This window comes from Melozone crissalis, unplaced genomic scaffold (assembly GCF_028551555.1).
Source record: "Melozone crissalis strain CALT ecotype California unplaced genomic scaffold, PUWL_Pcris_2 ptg000081l_1, whole genome shotgun sequence".
Taxonomy (NCBI): domain Eukaryota; kingdom Metazoa; phylum Chordata; class Aves; order Passeriformes; family Passerellidae; genus Melozone; species Melozone crissalis.
Genome location: NW_026535858.1, coordinates 5102434 through 5129160, shown reverse-complemented (window position 1 = coordinate 5129160; position 26727 = coordinate 5102434). Strand labels below are relative to the sequence as shown.

Here is a 26727-nt window from a genome sequence, read left to right as displayed (position 1 = left end):
ACATAAAAAAGGAACTCGCCTTCCAATTTTTACCCAAAACCTTCTGACCTCAGCCCTCTTTTCTTTTTTCCCTTTCCTTCCTTTCTTCCCCACAAATTTCAGGCCTGACGTATGAAGCCTTGAACATTTAAACTACTTACATATCAACAACAATATATTACTAAACACTGCATCATATTTTTCCTGATATTTTACAGCCCCTTAATAAAAGATTAAAGTTTAAAGAACCTGATTTTGCAGAGGCAAGGGATCAAAAAAAGTCGTTGAGGACTTTTTTTGGTATATATTTAGGTTCTGAAAAAGCATTCTATAGATTTCAGAGAGCTGGCATTTTTATCCAAGTAGAATATATTAAAAAAAATTATTTTGAGCAATAATTCCCAAAAAAGAGGAAAACGTCACAAGCACTGACCCTGACAGGGCCCTTTAAAATACATTTAAGTATCCAGAGATAATTAATTTTTTTTAAAGCTTGTCCTGTTGGTAAAGTATGAAGATTACTTATTCAAATAAGGCTTAAACTCTAACACACTGAGCACTAATGTAATGATCCACAGAGATTTACACCGGAGATCTCCCATTGGTGCTTACAGGAACAAAGGTCAGCACCACACTAATTTAAGGTCAGCTACTTATTTACCAAATCAATTTAATATTATGGCTGTAAATTCTGAAAAATCAGACACAGTTTTACCTAGAATTTGACAGAATTATGAAAGATCCAGAGCATACGGGATTAAGGGTATATTTCAAACAGATTTTTAGAGAAAATATTCCCACCCTGCTGTGGTCTGCATGCAATTTCTCCTCTTAAAAATATTAAAACATGACCTGCAAATTACATGGGGTTTTACAGTTAATGGCTAGTATTGTTAGATTATTAATAATCTCGAAATTTCCAAGGAGCACGGACTAAACTGGGACTATGCCGGTATTTGTGCCGTGCATACCAAAACAAGCCCTTCATTAACATGCTCTGTAGGGCTGGAAAAGATCTGCAGTGTCACACGAGCCGTTTCACCTACATAAAGTATTTATTCTTCTGCATTGCTCCTATTTACCCATTTTAACCTGCAGCTTTTCTGATTCTGCACGCGGCACAGAGAGACTCCACACCTTCGGCTACATTTCACAATCAAATAAATACACGCTACAGACACCATTTGCTGAAAACGACCCGCGGCATCTCAAAGGAATAAAATAAGCAAAGAAGGTGAAAGAATAAATACCCTTATCCTTCCAAGTGCCCGGCTGACTGTCCATCTCTCCAGCTGGGATTATCAATTATGCATTCCAAGAGGGGAGAGCTGCGGGAGAAGTGCCCTGCAGCCCAGGGAGGGAACCATGGGCTTCCCCGGGCTCCGCAGTGGTGCTGCACTGGTGCTGCAGGAGCGGGTCAGCTGACGGGGTGTGGAGCTGACGCAGTGCTGGCACCGCACGGCCCCGCTGCGCCCGGAGCGGCGGCACCGAGCGCCGGCACGGGGGGAGCTGCTCCTCCCGGCCTCAGAGAGCGGCTCCTCCGGCACGGGGGGAACGGCTCCTCCCGGCCCCGGGAGCGCTGGCGCGGCGGGAGCGGCTCCTCCTGGGGCTCCCCCGGCACGGCGGCCCCGCTCCCTGCAGGGACGGCAGCGAGGGCTGCAGAGCCCGGCCGCGCTAAGCGGCTTTTCGCCGCCCGGCTAAAAGTAGTCACCAGACGAGCTTTAAATAGATTGCTTTTCAAACAGAGGTTCGAAGGCGTTTACAAACCTCCCAGATGTATGGCTTCCCCTCGGGGTTCTGTAAACTAATGTCTGCCTGCTGGAGGAATAACAGAGACGCCTTTGTAACACTTCTCCCTTCACAACAAGCAGCGTGAAGGGAAACAGAAAAGGACCCTTTCTGTGCCTGGAACAAAAGCACAGGCTCATGAAGAGCACGATTAATCCTTTTGCTGGTATCTTTAGTCCCCAGGAGCTGCTCAGCCGTATTTGTTCCTCTTAAGGAAGGCTGCAGAAAAAGTTACCCAGCCCTTTCCCTAATTCCTATCAGCAAACACCTTCCCCTTTTTTATTTTACATCAGCATTCTCTTGGCAGCTGCAGACCTGACAATTAACTGTTCCCTTCATTTACATAAAAACAGGAACCCGACAGTTTGCAGTACCAACATATAGAAAGTAACATTCGGGAAGTATTGCACAAACAGGAGAGGAACGTGAACTACAACTCCAAATGTGAAAGAGAAGAGTTGTGGGAATCCTGATGTCATTTTGTTTCCATCCCTGCTGAAAAAACCCCACTATTTCTTTTCCAGTTTGGATTTGCTTCTTAAAATCTGGAGCTAACAACAGGAAGCTAAAATCTTCCCAGGACTGCTCTAAAGCCTCTTAACAATCTAGTACACCATTTTTTTAAGAACTAGAAAAGGGCATTCCCACGTTTCCATGAAAATACTATAGACCAGGATGGCTAGAGATGCCAATTCAGACCTTAAATAGACAATTTCACTTTTCATTAGAACAATCTTGCATTGAGAAAGATTACTACAGAGACCCAAAAGCCCTGGTTTTGACTTCAACTGCTACATAAATGTAAGGCCTCCTTTGACAGCAAGACCAGTTACATCTCTTTTTAAGTTACACAAAGATGTGCATTTCAGTTCCATTTTCAACAGGTAAATCCAAACAAATCCAAAATAGGAGGGAAGTAGGGAGTGTATATTCAAACATCACAGTGCAAGCAAATGTGAAAAGTTGCACTGTACAAAAAAAAAAAGAATACAAAATACGTCTGAGAATCCGTGTCTATCTTCAAGCTGAACTGGAAACCACCAAAACCTGTGAGTCCCCCCCTCCATATTTGCACTGTCACTAAACTTGCCAAAAACATTGTGCTTTCAAAGGTCTTTCCATGAATCATCAAATTTCTAAAGATACCAGATTAAAGCCACTTCATTTCATGTTTATATTCTTTATATCTTTTACTTAAAATAGTGCATTTATGCAACTCTGTCTAACCAGAGTTCGTTGTGGCCACAGCAGAGCAGCTGCACCACCAGTCCTGTTTGTCCCATCTCCAGTGTCCCCACTGCCCCCAGGAGTGACCCCTGGCCTCCAGATCCTCCTCCTGCCTCTGCATACTCAGTGTTCATTCTCACCCCTCCATGCAAACACACCCAGATGAATCCATCTCCCATTTCAGGCAAGAGGGGCCCTTACACTGCACATAACCTGGGCACCAGCGCTGCCAGTGCTCAGGAGGAGCTCTGTTTTCAGCAGAGACCTTCACACCTGCCCCTAGAGCATGTCTGAACACCAGCTACAGAGGAGGTGCCATTATCAGGTCCCCCAGAGCAGTCAGACACAATCAGTTCTGGACACGTGTCATGGCACACCCCAGCTCCAGGAGCCCTGCCTGGCAGGGTGAGTGCTTTACTCACTCCCTACTCACACACTGAGCACCCTGAGCAGGCACTGAGAACAGCCCTGCAGCTCCCCCAGTGCTGGTGCCTATGGGGCAGAGATGGGAACTTGGCCCACATGTTCCATTTTCTCCCGAATTCTGCCACTCTGAAGGAATTTCCGCAGGCTTTGCTCTTTTAGCAGCCTCATGGCACAAGTCTTTGCCTCTCAACAGGGGCACAAGAACTCTAATGAAACACAGCAGGTCTGTGTCTTTTCTTCAGAAAAATGTCACTCATTGGGTTTGGTTTTTACCCTCATTCCTCCTCCTTCTCTGCAAATTCTCTTCCCTCTGGAACTCTCCATTTATTACTGTTTACCTGGTAGCATAAATGATTACCTGAACAAGCAAAGAATCTAAGAGTACAATGGAGATGAAATTAAATCAAGATATTTTACGGTGAATTAAATGGAATTTTACCAATTCCTTCTGAAAGAAACTCAGAGATGTTCTAAGGCATTTTTTCTCCAGTGAGAAACAACAAACAAACCCAAACACCTCCTATCTGCTGAGTGGTGCCATTTAACTCACCACAAACACAGAAAATAACAGAAATTCCCCAAATGGGTACAGCTGGTATCAGGCAGAACTTCCAAGGTCCTTTAAGATTCACACAGCTGCAATGACCTGGTTTCTGTTACAGCATCACAGGAAGTATTTGGTTTCTGCTCCCATGTTGTAGGAGGAAAAAGAAAGATTCAGCATTAGCACCACCCTCTCAAAGCACATTTCCCACCTGGGCTTCACCTTTGTATTTGCCCCCCAAGAAAATCCAGGAAATGTAAAATATTATTAATTAGCTGAATTTCTGAGTGCCTGTAATGAAAGCAGATAAACCAGTTAGATTTAATCTGAAGGGAATGTCCACAGAGCTGGTGGTTAAATTCACCATGAAATAAGGGTGTTCTGGGAAACTCAGTGTCTTGATGGTAAAGATCTTAGCATTACTTCCAAATATTACTGTAATACTCAACATGGACACACTGAGGGATTTAAACTGCCAATTTCCATTTTAGTAAATAACTTTGTTGTGGCAAGAGGTTTTGAGTCTATAATTCAATAATCTCAATAATATAAAAACCTCCACATCCCATCATGGGCCTGGGCAGGATTAATGATCTGTATGAGAAGAAAGGCTGTGCAACAGAAGTGCTGGGATATGGAATGTGGATATTTAGCTTTCACCTCTCAAACTCATTTCAAGAGTTGGGAATTTCTCCAGAAGTGGATAGTTCCCTTCCCGTCCGGCAGGCGCTGAGGTCCCACCGCGGTGACAAACACTAGATGGCATCAGAGCCCTGTCCCCAGGCTGGCCCTGATCCATGGCTGCCCGTGCCTGGTGCTCACAACCTCTGGCAGGACTGGGCAGCAGCACCTGAACCCCCAGGAACTGCCCTCGGGGCTCCCAGCTTAGCAGGCAGTGCTCTGATGGAGCTCAGGAATGCGAATTTGAGGTCTGGGGAGGGGCATGGGGAAGCGAGGCTGTTTGCTCAAAGCCAAATACAGCAGCTACTGAGAAATACAAACTTGGGGGAAAAAAAAAAAAATCACTGTATTCAAGACAGCAGAAATTGCTGGTGTTGCAGGGGTTGTTTGCCCTTAAAATTGTTCCAGTTGTTACATACTGTTCTGAATTTGTTTGGGTTTGAGGTTTTTTGCTTTTGTGTGTTTCTCAAATCTGTCCAAGTTACCCAAGGGAGTGCCAGGCACCATTTAACAAACCTCCTCCTACCCAGGGTACTCTTCAAAGCTTTACATTTGCTTCAGTGAACTGGATAAGTTAAAAAAGTATCTGCAACCTTTTTAGAATCCCTGTTAGCTCCCCACAGCCCACTGGGGCTGTGGGAAGTTACAACACCCTGGCATTTAGGTTAGCTTCCAAAAAATAGCACTGTTAAGTAAGCATTCCACAACCTTGGATTTAAGTGCACCAGTAAGGCAGCTCAGATTAAAGCTTTAACGAGCATCAGTCACACCATCATACCAGCTGAATTCCACAAGTCTTAAGACACAGTGAAATCTATTTCAGTTGCACTGATGGGCAGGAAAAAAAAAAACCCAAAGAACAAAGGTAGACTCAGAGGGCCAAACACATGCACAAATGCACTTGGCCTTGTGATGAACAATCCCTCCTTGTTAGCTCTTCAATGATACTCTGAAATTGTGCCTAGGCAGTGTGGTATTCAAAGCAGACAACTGATGTTGTTTGTGGCTTGTCTCAGAAGTCCAGTTCTGTATTTTGCAACACAACAGTGTGTGGAGAAAAATCCAGAAAAAAAAGGTCCATTTTTGAGTCAGTATTCTCATCTATTTAGCTTTAAGCAAATGTTCCTCTGGGAAGAAAATTTTTTGCTTTACACCAAACAACCCAGCCTGTCAGAAATGCAAAGTGCAGCTGCTCTCCAGAGTGCACACAATAATAGTGAGGGGCTGCAGCTCCCCAGCCCAGCTCCCAGCACACTGACAGAGCTGGGCCCTGTCCCTGCACTGGGCATGGGTGCCAGAGCAATGGCACTGCTCAAACCCTCTGTGCTCTGGCAGCTGGGCCTGTGCAGATCCTGGGGCAGCTCCCACAGATGGGACAGCAGCAGCTGTGTCACCTCAGAGCCACAGGGAGGGGCTGCCACCCCCAGCCTGCTGCATCCATGTCATGATTTAAGACCCTTCCAAAGGGCTCCCTTTAAAACAACTAACACAAATGCTTTTATATTAAGTGCAGTGTTTTGCTTTGGCTTTTTTTTAAAGTAGTCTGAGCTCCAAGCAATTAACCCCTTGACATGAAGTCCAAGGCATACAGCTGCTCTCTAGACAGTTCTGTCTGCTGCAAGCCTGAGGAGCCTTCACAGAACACACAGACACACCAAGAGTTTTAGCAGTGCAGATTATCAATGAAGGGAAAAGCAAAGCTCTTCTTTCTGCCTTACCTGTACTTATAGAGGAGGAGAGACAGGAGACATGACAAAGGTAAATATAAAAAAAATACATTTTCTACCTTATTTTCCAAACCAATTTCAATGGCACCAACACTGATGTTCACTTCCACATGCACCTGCTGTTCCCTCCTAACTCAGGGTATTCTGTAATCCTATTTTATGAGCTGTAGGCTGCAGCTACTGCATAAATACAGTACTGCTGCTGAGTCAAACTAGCTCCTGCTTTTCTATTTAGAGCACTGTGCTTTCTGCAGTAGGTGTTTTTTTGGTGTGATTGGTTCTGGTCAAAGCTTAAGTAGCAGCAGAGTGCTGCAATATCAAAAAGCAAAGTACTCCTCTAGTCTACAAAAAGCTGGGAATTCATGAGGTGTTCAGTTTGGAGAAAAGGTTACAACTTCCTGCTACTATAACTGCACATTTCTGTAAGAAAAATTAACTACACTGAAGTGGAAGTCCACCTGAAAAGATAAACAGAGATTAATACCTGTGCTGTATAGAAACCAATTTTAGTGTTTGCAGAACTCAACTCAACTTCTTACTGACCACTTTTTCAGTAACCTGCATACTAAGCTCCCTCATGTTCACCCTTTGTTCAAACCACAGGCTGGACATGCGCAGACTCTTTTCCAGATTCCAGGCACACACACAGGAGCAGCAGGGGTATTTTCCTGAGTTTTACACTCTGATGTCTGAACTGTTAATGAAAAGGAAGAAATGCCTCTTCAAATCATGTGCACACAGCATCCCAGATCCAGAGTTTGGGAGGCCACCCCATGCCCAGCCTGGGGACAGCCATGGAGGGGCCTGCAGTGGGCAGTCACCTATTCCTGCATCCACAGACCATGAGCAGCAGAGCTGGAGGAGAAACCTGGAGATGCTGAATCCATCCCTGATAAACAGAAAAAAGGTACTAAAGCAATCAGAATATGAAAAGGGTACAAGTGCAGGCAGTGACATTTTCTGTTACCCTAGGCCTACAGAGAAGTTTACAGAAAGTGATTTAAAAAGAATAAGTCAAGGCATGCTTAAGTTTAGCTAAAGAATTATGCAGATCAGCAAACTGCAAGACAGCATACACAGATTACCTGAAGACTTATTCAGCTTTGCTGAAAATACAGCAGTGGGTTTTTTCTTTTCTTTAACAGAAGCAGCTTCTTTCTCAGCTTCCTTCTCAAAAGCTCCTGGTTTTACTACACTGACTATCTCTTTTTCAGCAGATAAAGGTGAGGTATCTGTGGCTGGTAAGGACATGGTGGATACTTCAGGCACTTCTCTGTCCACAGCCTCCAAAGACTTTTTCAAGGCATTGCTATCTTCCTCAGCTTTTACTTCTACATTCTTCACAGACAGATCACAGGGCAGCTCTGGGCAAGGCAGCTGCTTCTCACCCTGCATCACCTTACTGATGTCTTCATCTTCATCTTTGTGCATTGTTTCTCTGTCAGTGGCCTCTGTCTCAAACTCAGGAACAGCTTTAGGATGACCTAACATCACAAAGTCTTCTTCCACTGAGACTGGGGAAGACTCCATGGGTGAGAGAGCTTTGTCATCTCCTGTTTTTGGTTCCATAGCAACAGATACATCAGCTGAATAAGCCAAAGCATCCAGCTCTTCCATTTGAAGAGGAATCTTATCTGCCTTGGCTATTTTTGCAGGTATTGGCTCAGATGGTGGAGCAGCAACAATTTTGGAAGAGTCCAGCTCGGGTTGGAATGACTCTAGATAAGGCTTGCCCGTGGCAGCTACTGAATCCACCAGTCCTTCCTCCTCCTGTTCCTCATCAGTTGCAATGCTCTCGGTGGATTTACTTTTTAAGAGAAGAGATGGATCTTCACTTGCTTCCTCAGCAAAGTCAGATATCATTTGGCTATTAAACAGGCCAGCTTTTCCAAACTGTGGAGACGGGGTTCCATCCAGTTCCTTGTCTTCAGGCACATCCTGAGAAACGCTTTCTGTTACTGGTGTCTTGGAATACTCTGTGAAAGATGGAGAAGGAGATTCACCAGAGACCTTTGTTCCCTTAATTAAGTCACATGCAATAGATATATAAGGAGTCTCCAGATCTTCAGGAGTGCTGCTACTCTCATCATCAGGTTGCTTAAACACCAACGTCTCCTTTGCTTCCTGGGCCTGTGTCAGTGGTACCTTCACTGCCTCTTGGTATACAGGAGGTTTCTCAGCCTCTTTGACATTCTCATACTTGGCAGTGGGCATGAATGTTTCTAGTGGGGAAGCTTCCAGCTGCACAGCAGATGCCTCTGCCCCAGCAGTGCCGGTGCCCAGCGGTGCTTCCATAACAATATCGGGCAGTATGGGCGATGGAGCGGCCTCTGAGCCTTCGAAGGAGGGGCAGATTTGTGCTGCAGGTTTCAGAGTCTCCTGTGCTGCCTCTGAGGTTTGCACCAAGTCAATCTTGGTTTCATAAGCCAGCTTTGTGCAGGCTGCATCGTGCATCTCGTAGGCCTCCTGCACCAGGTCAGGAGTGAGACCCTCGGGCATGTTTGTGGCGCTGTCGGGTGACACTGGTGGGACCCCTTGTGCTTTGGCAGGCTCAGCTCCCTGCCCTTCCTGCCCACCTGCTCCAGCAGCAAAATCACCTTGCTCTGGGCCCGTCTGAGCTTTCAGCTCTGCAATTTTTTTCTCATCGTCGGTTCTATTTTCTGAAATGCCTTCCTCTAGTGGAGAAAGAGATTTGCCTTTGTTACCACCAGGACTTGGAGAAGAGTCAAATTTAGTACAAGTGATGTAAGGTTCTTTTACAGCTTCTGGGGTGCTTGGGAAGGAGGGCTCTTCAGCACTGCCTTCACTGTCTCTTTCATAATCCTTCTGCACAGTCATCTTACCCACGCCATACTTGTCATCCAAACTGCTCTCCAGCTTGGCATCTATCTTCCTTCCAACATCCTCTCTCATGCTGCTCAGTCCATGACTAGCACCTTTGACTTCCCATAATGGCTCAAATGGTTTGAAGTCTGCATATTCTTCCCTCTTAAGAGGGTCTTCTTTCAGCAGCCCTTTTTCAGCATGATCACCACCTCCTCTGTACTTGTCTTGGTTATAGAAAAGATCTTCCTCATTTCTTTCAAATATATCTTGGGGAGATTCTGGAGACATTTTCAGCTGCTCTGCAGGTGTTTTCTCCAGGTTAGGTAATTCTTCAGGGCCCTCTAGCTGTGTTTTTTCTTTAGCTGGAGATAAAATGGCTGCTGCTTCTTTAGCAAATGGGGATTGCGAGTATTTCATCTCAGAAATGTCTTTATCATTTCCCTCTGCAAGAAAGGGGTTTGTGGCATTTTTCACAGGTTCTTTATAAACCTCACTGGAGCTCTCTTTGTAAGTGCCTCTTGCAGGGAATGCATCTGAGATGGTGCCAAAGGCCGCGTGCTCTTTAAAGGGATCAGCTGAGAGAGGAGAGAAGGAGGGAAGAGAAGGAGCAGGATCACGCGGGACTGCAGTGAAATCCTCTTGCCCCAGCGCCTTAGTGCTACCTGGCTGCTCCTGCAAGTCCATTACTCTTTCTGTGACCGTGGATAGAAAGGAAAGTTAGAGAATGCAAGTGCTCTCAAAGTCAGTGCAAACTTTCAACAGGTTCACATGATTTTAGCTACTAAAAGGGTCTTCCAAGCTCTACTGGATACTATGAGCCATTAACACACACTATCACTTAAAGCTACTCCACTTCTAGCAGAGAGGCTCAAGAAGCAGCAACTTTATGCAGTGCAAAGGTCTCAGTAAAGCTGGAGATGCCAGACAAGTACAGGGGCAATATTAACAAAGCCAGAACAGGAGGGTGGCAAGGGCAGACAGAGACAGGGGGTGTGTGGATGCTTGGGCATAAACATATTGCACAAACATGTGCCAGCAAAGTCTTTTTTTGACACCTTTTTTAAAACTTGTGGATGGTGTACTTAATAAAAACCACTATATCAATAATACAGGTGGAAATTTTACTTCTTTAAAATACTGCAGAAAGTTACTATAGATTAAATCTTTCTGCTAAATCAGTAAAGCCACTATGCTCTGATGCATTAACCTGTTAACAGTACCAACTTCTCTCCTACATCAAGGGTCCAAGAATTCACAGATGGCTGAATTCTTGTTTATGAAACAGTTTACCACATAAACAAATGAATGAATATTAAAATCTGGAATAGATCAACCAAAAAGTCCAAACTGAAAAATGTGACAGAGGCTATTCTTGGACCCATGCTGACTTTTAGTAGAAGCAGACTAGTGGGAAAGGATTAAGGAGGTCAGAAAGGCAGGAGGTACTCAGACAAGGGGGAGCAGAAAGAACTTGCCTGCAGAGGAGTGCATCAGAGGCGCAGGTGTAGCAGGAAGAGCAAAAAGGGTCTCATCTGAAAAACAAACAAATAACCTCAGCAGAAGGAAGGCCAGGGTGAAGAGGGGAGAAAGCACCCAAGGAGTGATTTCCCAGCAAACCCAACAGATCAGCAGCCAACACCCGAGAGAACCAGGGAGCACCATCAGCAGAGCCAGGTGACTTGGGAGAGCCCACACCCAGATTTCCCCATTCACAATGGGACCTTTACTGAGGGATCTCCACCCTCCAAGCCAGTGACCAACCACAGGGTGAGACACACCTTGGCAGCTACTCTTATTTCCATTCCCTGGCACAGCACTGGGCATTGCCAGCTGCCATTGCCAGGGGCACACTCACTTAGCTCTCCCCACCCAAGGTCTCCTCACACCCCCACACTTGTGTGAGAGCAGCCCCAACAAACTCCACCAAACACTGGTGAAAGTTCAGTGGCTAAAGCAAGCTCTGAAACACCCCACAAACACAGCACTGCTCAGGCACAGCCATCCTGGGCCATGCTATCTGCTTTACGGCTTTACTCTTTTCCTTTTGGTGTTCTACAGACAAGCCCCCAGAGGAAGCTGTTATTTTAAAGCCTTTTTTGGCATGATTCAAAGAGTGTATTTGGCTTTGCTGAGTTTGCTTTAAGCCCAGTATCTCCCAAGACAAATCCAGTTCTCCAATTTCCACTCAAAGCTGCAATATCAGCCATCATGAGGAAACAGGCAAAGCAAAACCAGTCCTTCTCTGCGTTTCTGTGGCACCAGTGTCTTCCCCAGGTCCATCATGGCCTGTTGGCTTTACATTGATGTGAGAATACCACCACTTAGGGAAATTTATTTCATTCTGAAAAGTTCATAAAGTTTTCACATTGAGATTGGTAAAGAATATTTGCAATTGACATCAATTGCATTAGTGGAAAAAAAATTATATTAAAGCACTTAGATTTTTATTCTCTGTACAGACACCAACAATGTTTAATTTTGCTATGTGCCTGGAGAAAATCAAGTACTGAAAAAGAGGTGGGGGTATATTTGGCTTGGCTTTTTTATTATTATAATAAGCAAAGAATAATAGAAACAGTTTATTTTAAAAGATGAAAGGCAAGAGGTGAGAAATATGGTAGTTGCAGCAGCACATACATAATAACCAGTCAGGCAGGGCATAAAGCTAAGCTGTGTTTTGGCACTAAACCATGACTTGTGTAGAAGTGATGCCACTTGGAGACATTCATGACCTCTCTGGCTCATTCAAGTTAATCCCAACAGCAATGTTCCAAAAATCCAGTCTCCTCACAACCTGCATTTCCTGTACACTATACAGTCATTGGGTTTGCTTCACAGAACATTTATCTCTTGCTGTATTTTGTGGATTATAAATATCACCTGAAGACAACAGAAAACAGAGTAAGAAATAAAGCTGAGTGTAGGCATTGGTATTCAGAAGGGTCCTCAATTCCTGCTGGACCAAAGGCATTTCTACTCACTTTTCTAAAAATTACATTTTTCGATTAAGGACCATATAGAGAGAAACCTCAATTCCAAATTTAGAGCCCATTAAAGCAGTGTCACAGCTCAATGGTGGCAAAGCTTTAAAGGACAAAACCCACACTGGAGGACAACTGATGGGGACGTGACTCAGAGCCACAAACCTGCTACACCCAGTGCCACTCACTGCAGGCCCTTTGTTCCAGCAGCTCTTGGCTGCACTGGCTCACCAGGATCCTTTCCATGAGCAGAGAGTGCTCCTAGGCCTCACCTCTCCTGAAACCACACTCTCCCTCCTCCACATCATCCCAGGTGTACTGGAAGGGGTCTGTGCTTTGGAGCAGGAGAAAAAGCAGGATGGACCTGATGGGACCAGATTGTGACCAGAAACCCAGACAGGCCAACAGAAAAGGGACTTCCAGGGAAACCAACACCAAGGCAGTGGAGAGGAGGTGCTGGAAATGCAGGAGGAAGGGCAAACAAACATAGCAGAGTCCACTGAGGGGCAAGGAGGTAAAGGGGAAAACAAAAAGTCATCCCTGAAAGGTGCTGCTCCCTTCCTGTCCAAAGGCCAGCTGCAATCTCTACCAAAAATTCCACATTTAAAGTCTTTTGAACACTTTCCAGCCCCAGAAACAGAGGTTTCAGTTTCTGGGGAAGGGCACTGGGTTTAAGAGCAGGGGCTCCCATTTCTCAGTATTTCCTTTAGACAGCACAGGGCAAAAACTCCTCCTGAGGTGTGGCTTCCATTTACCCAACACAGCCCCATAAAATCCCTATGCCAGCCACTGAATTCCCAGGTTCTTTTAATGGAAAGATATTATGTCCACACCCAAACTTTATTTTCCACACATGGCTGGAGTGTGAAAAGAGATTACATAAAAGCAGTGTTTCCTAACCAGCCAAGGAGAACCACCCACTCCCTCCACCCACATCAGAAAGGCATTTTTCCTGCTCAGAGGAAAAAGATAGAAGGGATTTTTGCTGCCCTTGTGGGCCCTGTGTAACACCTCCAGGCAAGCAGGGAAAATGGAGTAGGACAAGTCCCCATCAGCCTCGGTGCTGACTGGAGCACAGCTCTCTGCAGAGGGCAATTGAAGTGACATGGTGAAAGGGATTGTTCCCAGCAGTGACACTGCTGGAGCATCCCCACCTCCCATGTGCAGGTAGAAACCTCTCAGAACACAGCTCTGTGGGTAAGTAGGACACTTCTAGGATCCATCACCAGCGGTGGCTTCTCCTATTTGCATCTCAATGGCAGAAATTAGGTGACAAAAAAAAAAAAAAAAAAAAAAAAAGGCAAAAAAACCCAAACCACCCAAACAAGCAACACAACAGAACCAAGTAAAAAAACTTCTGAACACATCAAGCTCTGAGCAACAATATTGTCAAGCAGAAGTAGATATTCAAAACACCACAACTGACATACAAAGTGATTTTCACTACAAAAAGCTTCACCCAAATATATATAGAAAACAAATCTAAGTGATCTTCTTACAAATCATAACTAAAAACAAATCACAATTTTTTACAAATCCTAACTAAAACTCCTTCAGTAAGATGAACTGCTCAGTTAACACTTCCAGCAGAAGACACATTTTGTTACATGAAACACAGAAGAATGAGACCTCAAAATGAACACAATCCCCATGAAAAGAGTTCTTACTCTAAGTTTTTCAGCCAAAAATTCATAATGGTGCAAGTTAGTACTTTCAGCATTGCAGCCAAGAGAGAGGCTGACCTCTTATTTATGAGTGGTGCCACTTTATAGGAGTTACTGAAGCACTCCAATTGATGGCTCTTAGAGAGAACTTAAGAGACTCAGCCTGACTGCATGCCTGGTTTTAACCAGAAACATTCTGTAAATTTTACCTTGGATTTATGCAAATTAAATATTCCCTAAAAAAAAAAACCCAAAACCAAAAAACAAATCACCCACAAATAGCCCTGTTGCTTCTTTCATTAGCATGAAGTGTCATATTTTAAAACTGCATTATGATTTCAGCTAAAACACAACGTCCTTCAATGAGAATCAGATTTCAGTGTTGTTTAAAAATAAAGAACCTGACACCAGCGTGACAAAGATGTGTAATTTTAAACCCTCATTTTCATTTTTGCTGATTTCCCACTAACTGCTGATGTTACAAGATGCTGACATTACCAGCATAAAACTTAACATTAAATACCAAAATCTCAGATAAAAAGTAGAAAAATAAATGGAGATCTCTCACACAACTAATGAAAGATATCTGCAAATATTTTCAGAGAAAAATGTTTAAAATTAAGTAAGTAAACTGACAATTCCACGTAAAGCAATTTATGAGAAAAGAGCCTTTTTTCTTCCCAAGAAACATACTTGCCAAAGGAAAGCAGAGGACTTCAGAGAGAAAATAAGGAGTGAGCCAGAACAATTCCTGTCCCTCCTCACTGGATTTGTGTAAGGGAAGGACCCTTCCCTCTGCTCCAGGTGCCTCCTTCCAGTCAGCAGCAGAACTGTGCTCACACAGTTTTATTGTTCTGCTTCATTTGTGTGTGAGCTCAGCATTGGAACAGACAGAACCCACAGAAACACTGAGCCAGCCTCACCTGCTGCCCAGTGCAGCCTGGGCAGGAGCCTGCATTCGGCTGCTCGGTGGCAGTTTCAGCCTCCAGAGCTCCAAAACCACTTCCTGGAGTAGATTGCTGGAAAATGCCTGCTAGTCTTAAAACAAAATGAGCAAAAAGGAGTCTGAGAATCCATTTCACCTTTGCAAGCCTAGGAAATGAGCAAGACACCAAACTAACAGGCCAGGGACTGCTTTTGCCTTACAGACCTCCCACAGTGGGACATTGTGAAAGGCCTCTCCTGTTAACATAAATATTTAACAATAAAGGAAAACAGGGGGAAATTAATACTCCAAGGAATGGCATCTGTGACACGACTCACAAGTCATGGAAAAGTTCCATTTGCAGCAAGCCCTCCAGGGCAGATATGAAAGAGAAATTGTTCCTTCAATGCAAACCAATTTGCTCATGTGCCCACAGTGGAGGCTGCCCCAGCAGCATTTCTAGCTCAAGCTGTTTAGCAACACATGTGGCCATTTAAAAGTTAATTATTTCAAGTTCTCAGATGCCTAATTTCCTACTGCAGTACAAAACAAGGGCACACAACTTCACAAGAATTTCCTGAGAAAAGTAGCTGCCTACACAAACTCCATTTAAATTCATCTCCTGTTATGATGTGATTGTTCTAAATACGGGATTTCACCAAACATTTAAACCATTCAAGATGAAGAACATTAACTATTAATAGCAACTTTTCACATCATTAGATCAGGCTGCAGAGTCACAGCAAATCATTAGTTTTTCTCATTTGGCTCTTTTTAGTTCCAGGTCTAAGTTTTTAAAGAAAAGTTTCCAGTTTAGGAAACTATTTGGAAGTTGAGAGGAAAGTGTGGAATCTGCTACAGAGGATGGGAGTTGTTGAAGACTTAGAGAGGAAAATGGAGCTCCATTTTGGATACCATGAGGGCATCACAGCTGGGATCACAAAAGGAACCAGGCCTTTGATCATTAACAAACCCAGCTGTAGGTCATTCCAACCCTGCATGGCAATTAGTGCGAAGTGGAATCATGCAGCACCTGCAGGGAGAGTTGGGCTGCACCATTTGAAGTGCATGAAGAAAACAAGTTCAAACAAGCATTTTAAAAAGTCTGTTTCTGCAAACAGGTTTCCAGCAAATAACACTTGCTTTTTGTCTAAGCAGAAATCTATAATCAAACTGGTTTATGTAAGTTTTTTTTCAATATCATTTTTACATGGTCCAATTTTTTCAATATCATTTTTACACGGTCCAATTTCACAGCTTCTCCTCTTTTAAAATAGCTCCACTTGAGGCAAGGTGTCCCTGTAAAGCACCGGGACAGAGGCGAGCTGTGGGCATTTCTTCTCCTTTTGAGCAGCTATTTAGTGAAAAGAAAGGCAATTCCAGTCCCTTGCAACACCCAAGTGCCAACCAAAGCATGGACAGAGGGACACAAGGAAGGGACATTAATCCTGGCTCTGTCACAGCGTTCCCTGTTACAATTCCCATTTAGAACTCACCACCACGATGTTTCTAAAAGGCCATTAAACACTTCAGTCACAGCCACCGTTCTCACCTCACTCTTGTAACCATTTTGGTCAGTAAAACCAGGGACAGGACCCAAAGCATTTCAGGGAGTGGTTCCCTAATGCCACTTTCTGCTAAATTCCCTCATCCACCGAGTGTCACCCCTCATCCCCTCACAGCAAGGACAGGATTTTATCAGACATCTTTTGTTAGCAAAACTAAACAAACAGCAAAAAAAGTCTCAGAGTTCAGCTCCAAAGAAACTTTTCACTCCTCTCAGACCAAGAGCACACAGAATCCCCACAAACAGGATGCACATACCTTTCCCTGCCCAGCAATCCACAGGAGCTCACCACGAGGAAGTGAAATCCTCCCAGGAACAAAGACAAAACTGTTCTGCTGCTGTTCTGTTCTCCTCCCAAAGCTCAGGGAGGAGTAAATGGCACAGCTCAGTACCACACACCTCGGCTGCACCTTCCCCCTGCAAGGCACCAGCTCCAAGCACAGAAATTCTGCTTTATTACCCAAATTAGCATCAGGTGGTGGGCAAACCCTCCTTTACTGAAGTCAGGTGTCCACAATTAACCCCAGCTGTTCACAGCCCCTCTGATGGCCTGAAATACCCACTCCACAATCACAGCTATATTTAATATAGAAATCAAATAATAGCAAAGCAAAACCTTAATTTAGAACCATCTAAAACATGAGCATTCCCAAATTCAGCCTTTACAGACATCAATTTATACTGTTTCAACGTGTTTGATTAAAAAGAAGCAGAAAGAAAGAATCTAGCCAAGTACTCAGTCTTTGGCAACACTTGTAACCAAAAAAACCTAGATAATTCCTCTAAAAACTAAGTAACTCTTCCTTAAGACCCAGACACTATAACCCAAAATTGAAATAGCAAAAAGAAATTTGAGTTCTGGCAGTGCCACAAAGCAGAAAAATGGAGTAATTACATCAGAACTTATTCAAAGGCAGGAGGGCTAAAGAGCCATGCAAATCCTATCATTATGCAGACATTATCCAATTTAATTTTAGAGATTATACCAATCATAAGATTCCCTTTCACTGATTTGTACAGATGGATTTTTCCCTGCTTTCCCCACAATTAAACAAATTAGGCAGTATTTAGATGAGCAACCTTATCATTGCAGAAGAATGTATTTATTAGCTAAAATAATCTTTAAAGAATAGAGATGAGATGCTACTGATTTCTTTTGGCATCTCTTCCCAACACATTACCTTGTGTGACAAGCCTCTGACACAAGAGCTTACAGTCTGCAAAATAAAAACAATGGTGCATAAGATGTCTGATGGATGAGATATAGAGTAAGAACATGGACTCAGTAGCCATCAGTATCTGTAGAATATCTTTTGGTTAAAGGGGAACAGCAATGTGAAGATTCAGAGTGATGATGTCCTCCTGATTCCCAAGGGGATCAGGTATCAACAGCACTACAATAGATTTTGGTCAATACAGGCTTTGCCCAATAATTTCATTTTTATGTCATTCAAAACAGAACACACAGGGAAACCCCAATTTTCTTATCTATCAGTGTGATCTTTAAAGGAAGCCTTGGGTTTAAATCATTTTAAACCCATCTCTGATACAAGTGCTTACAGTCTGCAAAATTAAAAAAAAAAGGTGCATAACATGTCTGATGGATGAGATATAGAGAGTAAGAACATGGACTTGGTGTAGCCATCAGTATCTGTAGAATATCTTTTAATTAAAGGGGAACAGCAATATGAAGATTCAGAGTGTTGTGTCCTCCTGACTCCCGAGGGGATCAGGTATCAACAGTAGATTTTGGTCAATAGAGGTTTTGCCCAACCATTTGGTTTTTTAAATACACAGGGAAACGCAATTTTCTTGTCCATCATTGTGATCCTTAAAGGAAGCCTTGGGTTTAAAGCCCTTTAACTCCATCTCTCTGAGCAGTCCTGGCTGAAGCCCACACAGAAGGAGCCTCTGTGCCACCAGTGCCATTTTTCTCCTCCCTTGTTCCTCTCTGCTCAGAGCCCCAGGCTGCTCTGCAAGGCCTCACACGTCTCCCTCGTCTGTTTTTCCTTGGCACTGCTCTCCTGCCACACACAGGGGACACAGAGACGGGCATGAAGGAATTTTCTCTCCTGTCAGAAAAGGGGAGAGCAGGGTTCAAGGAAAACTGTCACCAACCAGTGCTGGCTGGATAAGCAGGAGGATTTTGACAGACTGAGAACATTTTAACTGGCAACAGGAAAGTTTATATTTATCTCAGTCTTGTGTCTCATTTAAGACATCTTAACTAACATATTCTCCCTAGCTGATGGAGCTGATGACATGATTGCCCTGCTCATTAAAAAGCTGCCAGTAGAAGCTGGGAGTGTTTCAGACACAAAGCCAGTCTCCCAGCAAAACCACAGAGGTTAAACTGGTATTCCCAACACTTCTACATTGAGAAGGGAGATAAAATTAAAAGTATTTTTTCTTTATTCATCAGAAAGCAACAAATTGAGATAAAACCATTAAAATCATGGAGAAAATTAGTAATTTAAAAACATAAAATCTAACCTAACTTAAAATCATCATATTTTGACAGCTACAGTTGGCAGCAGATTGATTATTTCCATTTGAAAGATAAAAAACATTCTACTGAGATAATTTGATTTTCTCAGACCTTGTGAATATTAATAAGGCCATTATTTTATTGCTGTTGTAATAGTTCTTATTGATAGAAAGGCCAATTAGAAAAGCCATCCACCAGGCATGTCATCTGTCTGGAGAGCAGGATCTCAGTTCTGGCTGTCCTGTACTGCCTTAAAAACTGAGGCTGCAGAATAAGTAGGAAATATGCAGTGTTTCCAAAGCATACACAGGAGCCATTTCTATTTTAGATCATAAACAAAGAAATTTTTTAAAAACTGCATTAAAACATTACTTTTCTTCTGAGGTCTCACAGTTTACTATTTTTACTTGGCAATAATAGCTCTTTTTTTTTTCCCTTTCATTTCTAAAGCAGCTTGAGAGTTACACAATTTTCCTCCTACTTCATGTATAAGCATTTCTGAATATCTTAAGATAATTTACCTGCAAGCTCCAAGTTGCTTTCCATTTTCTAGCCAATAAAAGACCAAGAACTGCTTCCTTGCCTCCAAACTAGTACCCAAAGGACATTTTCAGATTGAACTATCCTTTGCTAATTTTTCTATCTGAGTTTCATAGTTACTATAGAAACCAGTCAGAACAAATAAAAAGAAGCTTTTGTCAAAATATTAACAGAAAATAAAGAAATTAACTCCAGCACACCAAGAGCTCCAGTTGAAGGTTACCCACCCTTTGTTCCTTCCCAGCACACAAAGGCCAGGATCACAGGAGAGCCATCAAGCAGCTGGGTGTGGCAGAATGGACATGGAAACAGGCAAGCAAACCCTCAAAATCCCCTCAGAACTGTGTGGCCACCACCAGAGCCCCCCAGAATTCCAGCAGGATGGGAACTGAGCTCCAGGGGTAAGAAAACTGATGCCCAAATGGCTCCTTCTAAGCAGCCAGGCTCTTGGACTGAGTGGTCTCCAAAATTCTGGACACTGGAGAAAGCAAAATGAATACAACATCTGCTTTCCCAACAACTTTGAGAAAACCTCTGACTGGGAATCCTGAAAACTCCCCTCAGCTTCCACAAGTGTGATGTTTGTGGTTATCTGTGAGATAAGAATGAGGTTCTGTGGCCACCAGTGGTGATGCAACAAGGCAATGGCCACTCACTCCATAGCCATGCTGGAAACTTCCCTAAGCACAGGCTGGGAGGAGGGGAAGGAGGGCAAACAAACAACAGCTCTTCACTGCCTCCCAAACTGTGGTTTGGAGGATTTCATCTCCAAGGGGAAAACTCCCAGTGCAATTCAAAACTTCCCTGAGGGCCACATCATTACAGGGTAGGTGGAAGCTGTGTGGTTTTATCCTGGAAAGTGAGTCCAGGGACACACACACAAAGCAAACACACCAAACTGGGCAGGACTGTCCTTGCACACACTCCTGCTTACAGAAGTCAGGGCTGCTGGGCTTCTGAAACTCTTCCACCAGCTCAGTTACAGGTCCCAGTGCTACACACTGCACATGACAATGAATAAAACTGAATAAATAAAATGATCCTTTGTTGAACTCACCAAGATGGGAACGTGAAATGTGAAAATGAAGGTTTACTATAGCAGTAAAATTGCTGATTTTTTTAAATCACGTTCTAAGTTAGATAACCCAGGTTATGAACACCTCCCTTAGAGCTTTGCTGACTATCCTTGGGAAGAGAAAATGTCTTGCACCTCAGAGAAACACTGAAGATCAGTGGGTACATATTTTAATAAAAGAAGGGTGCAAATGAAAGTCAGCAGTGACAGCATTCAAGGGCAACTCTGTTTTTTCCAAGTCATGCTGCATCCTGTGCTTAAAATGCACACAACTCCTCTGAAGGAATCCATGCAGACACAGCAGCACAACAGAAAGAAATGTGAGGAGCAGATATGCTGCTTTAGAATTTGGATCAAATGCAAATGCAGGATGAGCAGGGTAAAAGGTTCTCACTGGGCTGAGCAGAGCAAGTATAGATCTGCATTTATTCAGCACCTCCTGCAGCTGGGGCTCAGCCTGGCCAGGGACAGCTCCAGGCAGCTCTGCTGACCTCTGCATGACACTGGCTGCCAAACCTTCCTGACACCTCTCCTCAGCATGGATGAATTCAAGGAAAAATCCTACATAATCACGTGGAAAAGCAAGACTAATTAATAAACTGGCCCTCCACAACGTTTGCATATGTATTTAACCCAGGTCAGCTGAAGGCAGCAGACAAACGAGGAAACATCTTTATTCTCTCTGCATGCTGGCCTAGGGCCAGTCTGGTGGATTTCATGTTCAGCCTTCTGGTAAGTGCAGCTTAACTCCAAACACACCAGTCTCTTCCAGAGAAGTGATCTATGAGCCTCCTTTTGCTGCAGAATCTGGGGCTTGAAGAGGCAAAGTGGTATCTATCATCATAGTACATGGTTATTCTTACTGTGGGCAGCCAGCCAAAAAAAGGGGGCATTACTTTGACCATGTAAAACTACCTCTGACTTTTTTTTTTGTACCTTATGTAAATTCAGGTAATCAGAAGATTTAAGCAGTAATCTCACCAGAACTGTAGTTTTTGTTACTCACAAAACAGCAAGTACAAAACCCCAGAAATCATTCAGGAGAACCCAAGTTTGACTGCAGAGCTCCTGCTTGTTTTCTCCTCCTGCAAATATTTACATTAGCTCTTCAGAGGGTAGGCTGCTCTTACCCTGTCAGAGACTTGCATTATATATAATTATGTCACAATGATACTGAATACTCTTAAGTGTGCAACTAAAAGCAACTACAAAGGTTTTCTTTTTAAAAAAACACCTCCATACATACATAAAATCCATTTCAATGGGCCATCAAGCAGGCAATACATTTTTGCTATTGTTCCACTGCCAAAAGGCAGCACCATGGCCAATTGTTGCAGATAAAAGAAACCCTACTATTCTCTGCTACAGGCCAGACTCTCCTCCTCCTGGAAACAGAATTTCAAAGTTATTTGCCTCAAATCCTCATAAATGAAAGCGTTAGATTTCAAATATGAAGAGGTTTTTTTTCAGAATTTCTAGACTGTGAATCGTAATTCTTCAGTTAGGCCTAAAATTCAAACAGCAGAGCTCAAAGTAAGTGAAACAACAACTCTGCAGAGAGCAAACCACAGGGCCACGTGGCTGTCCCTGCCATAGCCACCCCGCCACCAGTTGCAGGCAGCAAATTCATTTTCAAGTCTCCAGCATGACTGAGAGTGAACTCATTTGAAACCAAGCCAAAAATCTTGACCCAGACAGATTTAACACCCACTGCTAAATGCAAAACTAACAAATATTTGATGTTTAAATGGATATTTAACGTGATGGAAGTAAGTGCTCCTGCATCTGAGAAGGCCAAAGCACTCGTGAGATAACCTGGCAATGCTTTTATCAACATCATTTGCTCTCATCCAGGAGTTTCAAGTACAGAGCTTCTAATATTTCAACTCATCATTAGATGAGCATTGTGTTACAACACTTTGTCTTTGGAAACCAGGCCTCCCCCAGATGCCAGTCCTTACTTCAGAGCCCTAAATTAATCATCACTGACAAATAAAAATAACTCCTTGATGCCACTTCTCAGCTGTACTACGCAATTCTCACAGTTAGGTCTCTAACACAGAACTATTTCAGGAATTACTGTGCTCTTTTTGCCTTATCCTTCAGAGGTCAGAGAGGGGAAAAAAAAGCAAATCACTTCCAGAAACCATGCTTTCATCCCTCCTTTTTAAAGCAACATGAATTGGTAGATCCTATTTCTTCCATTCAGTTCTGTTTAAAACACCCAGAGCTCCACTCAGAGAACACGCCTAGGAAAAATTCTGTTCATCCATCATATAGAATCCCTCCTCTTCAGTCTGTTGCAAGCTTTTGTCATCATCTGTCCTCCAAATGGTGGAAACAAAAAAAAAAATTCATCTCCTTGGCATATTGCTACATAGAGAGCTCCCAGAAGAACAAAACAAAGTAGGCTTCATGAAAGACAACAGCACAAGTAACCATAAAGTCCCATCACACATGCAAATAAAATGCATTGTGAAACTTGCCCTGAAAAAACCTAAATTCGGGTTTTAACAGGCCTTTTGAAAAATTATTGTTCCAAATGCTCCTTTTTAATTAGATCTTGCGTATCATGGCTCCTGATACTGTGGCGTTTAGTTATCATTGAAATCTTGCATCTTTACAGCATACCAACACCACAACAGCAATGAAGATAAGCACACACCATGACGCTCTCAAGGCGCTTGAATTCGTCCCTTTTCACTGTTCTAGTGGCCTCAAGTCAGCTCTTTTACTTTGAATTAAGGGGAAGTGGAGCCAAAGCACACTCGCAATCCGCATGCAAGGCATTAGTCATGCGGGTCAGCTCCCGGATTAGACCTGAGAAGGGCTCTGGCAATCGGGCAGCACCAGCAATTGTTGGGGGTGACACGCCCTCCGCTCCACAGCCCCGTGCTCCGCCGAACCCCCACATTACGGGGCGACGCCTCGGAGCAGCCCCAGGTGACAGCCGTGGCTGAGCCGCGGCCATCCAGGACGCGAGGCTGACATTCCTCTCCAGGACTGCCACACCTAGAGCAGCGAGCAGCCCGGCCTCCCTTTGTGCTACCGCACATTCCTCCCCGGGTCACCGGCTCCCTCTCGGGGCTCAGCCCCGCAGTCCGCGGCCGGGGCGCGGCGTCCCCACGCAGGCTGCGGCCGCAGGGCCGTGCCGGCCAGGTGGAGGGGCCGGCGGCTCCGCAGTCCCTCGCCTCGCCCCTCCCTCCAGGCGCTGTGTTAAACATGAGTAAGATTACAAGTATCTAATGTTTCCCTCCTCCCCCGCTCTCCCACGCCCAAACCCGCAGTGCCGGGCCGCCCGGGGGGAACCGTGCCTGGGACAATGCGGCGAGGGGAGGAGAGCTCTGCGCCGGGAGAGAAGCTGCCGGAGCCGCGAGGACGCCGCGGCCGCTCCCTCGGGACTCGGCCGGTACCGCGGGCAGGGCCGTCCCCGCGGGGCTCCGCCGGTTTGCCGGACACGGCCGGTGTCCCTTCCCTCGGCCGGTAGCCCGGGCTCGCCCCCCGCTCCCGCCGCGACGCGGCCGTTGCCAGGCGGCGGCGGCGGCCTCGCCCCCGGGCGGCCCATGTGCGAGGCGGCGGCCGGGGCGGCGCTTCCCCCTCCCGCCATTAGCATAACACAGAGGGGAGGAGGAGGGAAAGAGAAGAAATTATAATGAAAAAAAAAACGAAAAGTAAAAAAGAAAGAAAGGGGAGGGGGAGCCCTTTCTCCAGCACGAGCTGCGGCGGGGCCGCGGGGAGCGGGGCCGCGCCCGAGCGCGGCTGAGGGGAGGGAGCGGTGCCGCAGGAGGCGGCCGAGGGCCGGCAGACAAAGGGAACCTCCCGGCGGGGCAGCGGGACTCGAGGACCGGAGCGGCTCGGTGGAGGCTCCCCCGGCCGGCCGCCGCCCTCCCCGGCCCCGGGGCGGGAGCACTCACCAGCTGAGCCGGAGGAGGACCCTCTGCTCCGGGGGACAACAGCAGGCTCGGGCTTGGGCGGCTGGGGCTGCGCGGGCCGGGCGGGGGCCGGGACCTGCTCCTGCGCGGGGGACGGCGTCGTGGCAGAGGAGGAGGAAGAGGACACAGCTCCCCGGGGGCTCCAGTCGGGCTGCGGCGGCTCCGGAGCAGCGGGGCGGGGCGGCTCGGCGGGTTCGCCGAGGTCCAGCAGCTGTGGCGGCCGCTCCTGCGGGGCTGCGGCGGGAGCCGCGGCAGGCTTCCTCTCCATCACCTCCAGCTTCTCGTCGAAGTCTTCGTCCTCGTCTTCCTCTTCCTCCTCTTCTTCCTCCTCCTTCTCGTCGTCGAGCACGAACTGGTAGTTAAACTGTGGCTGCTGCGGCCGGGCTGGCCCGGAGGAGGAGGAGACCAGGGGCGACTGGTCCAGCTCGTCCATGGTGCCTGGAGCGGGCGGAACAATGAGTAGTGCGGGAGCGGGGGGAGGCGCGGGCTGCGCTGCCGCCGCCGCTGCGGGACCCGCACTCCACGCCCTGTGAGTCACCGCCCGGGAGGCGCGGGCGCGCCCGCCCCGCCCAGCGCCCGGAGCGGCGGCGGCCCCAGCCAATGGGAGCGGGAGAGAGAGAGGAGCAGCCAATGGAGGGCGGGCTCGGGCGTGGCCCTTCATGAATATGCATCAGATGGGCGGGCCCAAGGGCCGGCGGACAGGGGCTGAGAAGTCGGGTAAAGTTCAGCGCGGAGAACGCGGGTGGGGCGGCAAAGGGGACGGGGCACGGCCCGGGGCCCCTCCATCCCCCCGTGACAGACAGCCCGGGAGCGCACGGCGTGATTCACCGCTCTCCTCTGCAGGAGTAGTGTCATTCTCTTTTTTTGTTATTTTAAACAGCGGCCAGAAACCCTCAGCGATTTCCAGAAAGAGCAGGGGATGGCTGGGCTCCCGGATGGCGCAGGGCACCGATCCGCCCCAGCCCGGCCTCTCTCACCCTGGATGTGACCGAAGGATCCCGGGCCATCCCGGGTGCCGCCGCACTGCGGGGCCGGGAACAGTGAGGCGCCGACCCGGTCCCGATCCCGATCCTGCTCCCTGGGCACCGCGCCGATCACCGCAGGCACATCCATCCCCCTGGGGCGGGAAGCGGAGCCAGCCAGCTCCTTCCTCCGATGGGAATGGAAGTTTTAACCAAAACATGATGCAAAAACCTTCCCGTGTCTGAAAAAAAAACAGAGAGGAGACATTGTCAGAAGAGATAAACCTGTTTAACCACCCGTGCTGGTGTAAGGCAGCCCCATGAACAGATCTCATCATCTCTTTAGAGTATGAATGTAAATTGTACAACTTCTGAGGGAAAGAATGGAAAGGAAAAGAAAAATGAAAGGAGAAAGGGAAGGGAAGAGGAAAAGAGGGAAAAGGAAGGAAAGGAAAAATGAAAGGAGAAAAAGGGAGGAAAGAGGGGAAAGGAAAAAGGAAAGAGGGAAAAAGGAAGGGAATAGGAAAAAATAAAGGAAAAAGGAAGGAAATAGGAAAAAATAAAAGGAAAAGGGAAGGAAAGAGGAAAAATGAAAGGAAAAAGGAATAAGAGGAAGGAAAGAGGAAAAAGAAAAGAGGGAAGGAAAAAAAAATTTAAGGCAAGAGGAAAGGGGAAAAAAAGGAATGGAAAGAGGAGAGGGAGAGCAGAAGAAAAGTTGGCACCTGCCTCATGTTAGACTCTGGTGTGGTCTCCAGCTTTCTGCTCAGAGATGGAACATTGGCCAAAGCCCTTAGGGCAACACTTAATTTAACTAAAATAGCTTCTATTTGGATGCAATTTCCACCCACACAGCTGCCTCAATAAGACCAAAAGGCCTTATAATTCTATATTTAACACCACTCCAACATTATGATGGGTTTTTAACCCACAGATGATTTATCCTCCTGTATAAAAGATTAGTTCATGGAAACACTCAGAGCAAGCAGCTGCCAGTTCAGTGAGACAGGAGGAGTCAAGGAAGAGAAGCAGCTCACATGGCACAAGGGAAATGCCAGGAAAGGTGCAGTGGATCAGGGATGGAGGTTCCCTGGGCTGTCCCATCCAGCAGTGCCTGCCAGCCCAGAGCAGGAGAAGCTCCCAGCTGGGATCAGTTCAGAGCACTGAGCACACTGAGGCACTGAGGGGCAGCTGCAGAGGGAAGAGATTTTTGTTGCTGCTATTAGTATTGGGAAGGCCATTCTAAGATACCCCCCTTTTCTAAATAACAAGAGACCTTCCAACTTCCAGTCCTAATTTTTTCAAGGCCAAGGTATATTCTCTTACCACTTTTCCCTTTAAATTGATATTTTCTCTGAATTTCAATTAATAAGAATGCATTTTGCCAGCCCTTGCTTT

At 45.7% G+C, this 26727-nt stretch overlaps 1 protein-coding gene across 3 annotated transcripts in view; it reads right to left on the bottom strand.

Annotated features, from left to right (window-relative positions):
• The window catches only part of RTN4 (reticulon 4), a 40443-nt gene extending 15539 nt beyond the window's left edge, over positions 1 to 24904 (bottom strand). The window contains exons 1-3 of one of the 3 annotated variants that reach the window (XM_054290378.1): positions 24353 to 24904; positions 10670 to 10730; positions 7458 to 9886 (exon numbers count right to left, since the gene is read on the bottom strand). In XM_054290378.1, the coding sequence (XP_054146353.1) occupies positions 7458 to 9886; positions 10670 to 10730; positions 24353 to 24803 (2941 nt within the window). In that variant the 5' untranslated portion in view covers positions 24804 to 24904. Of the gene's footprint in view, positions 1 to 1229; positions 1421 to 7457; positions 9887 to 10669; positions 10731 to 24352 lie in introns of those variants that run through there. The other 2 variants (XM_054290379.1, XM_054290380.1) reach the window with 2 other exon arrangements.
• Positions 24905 to 26727: the final 1823 nt, after the last annotated feature.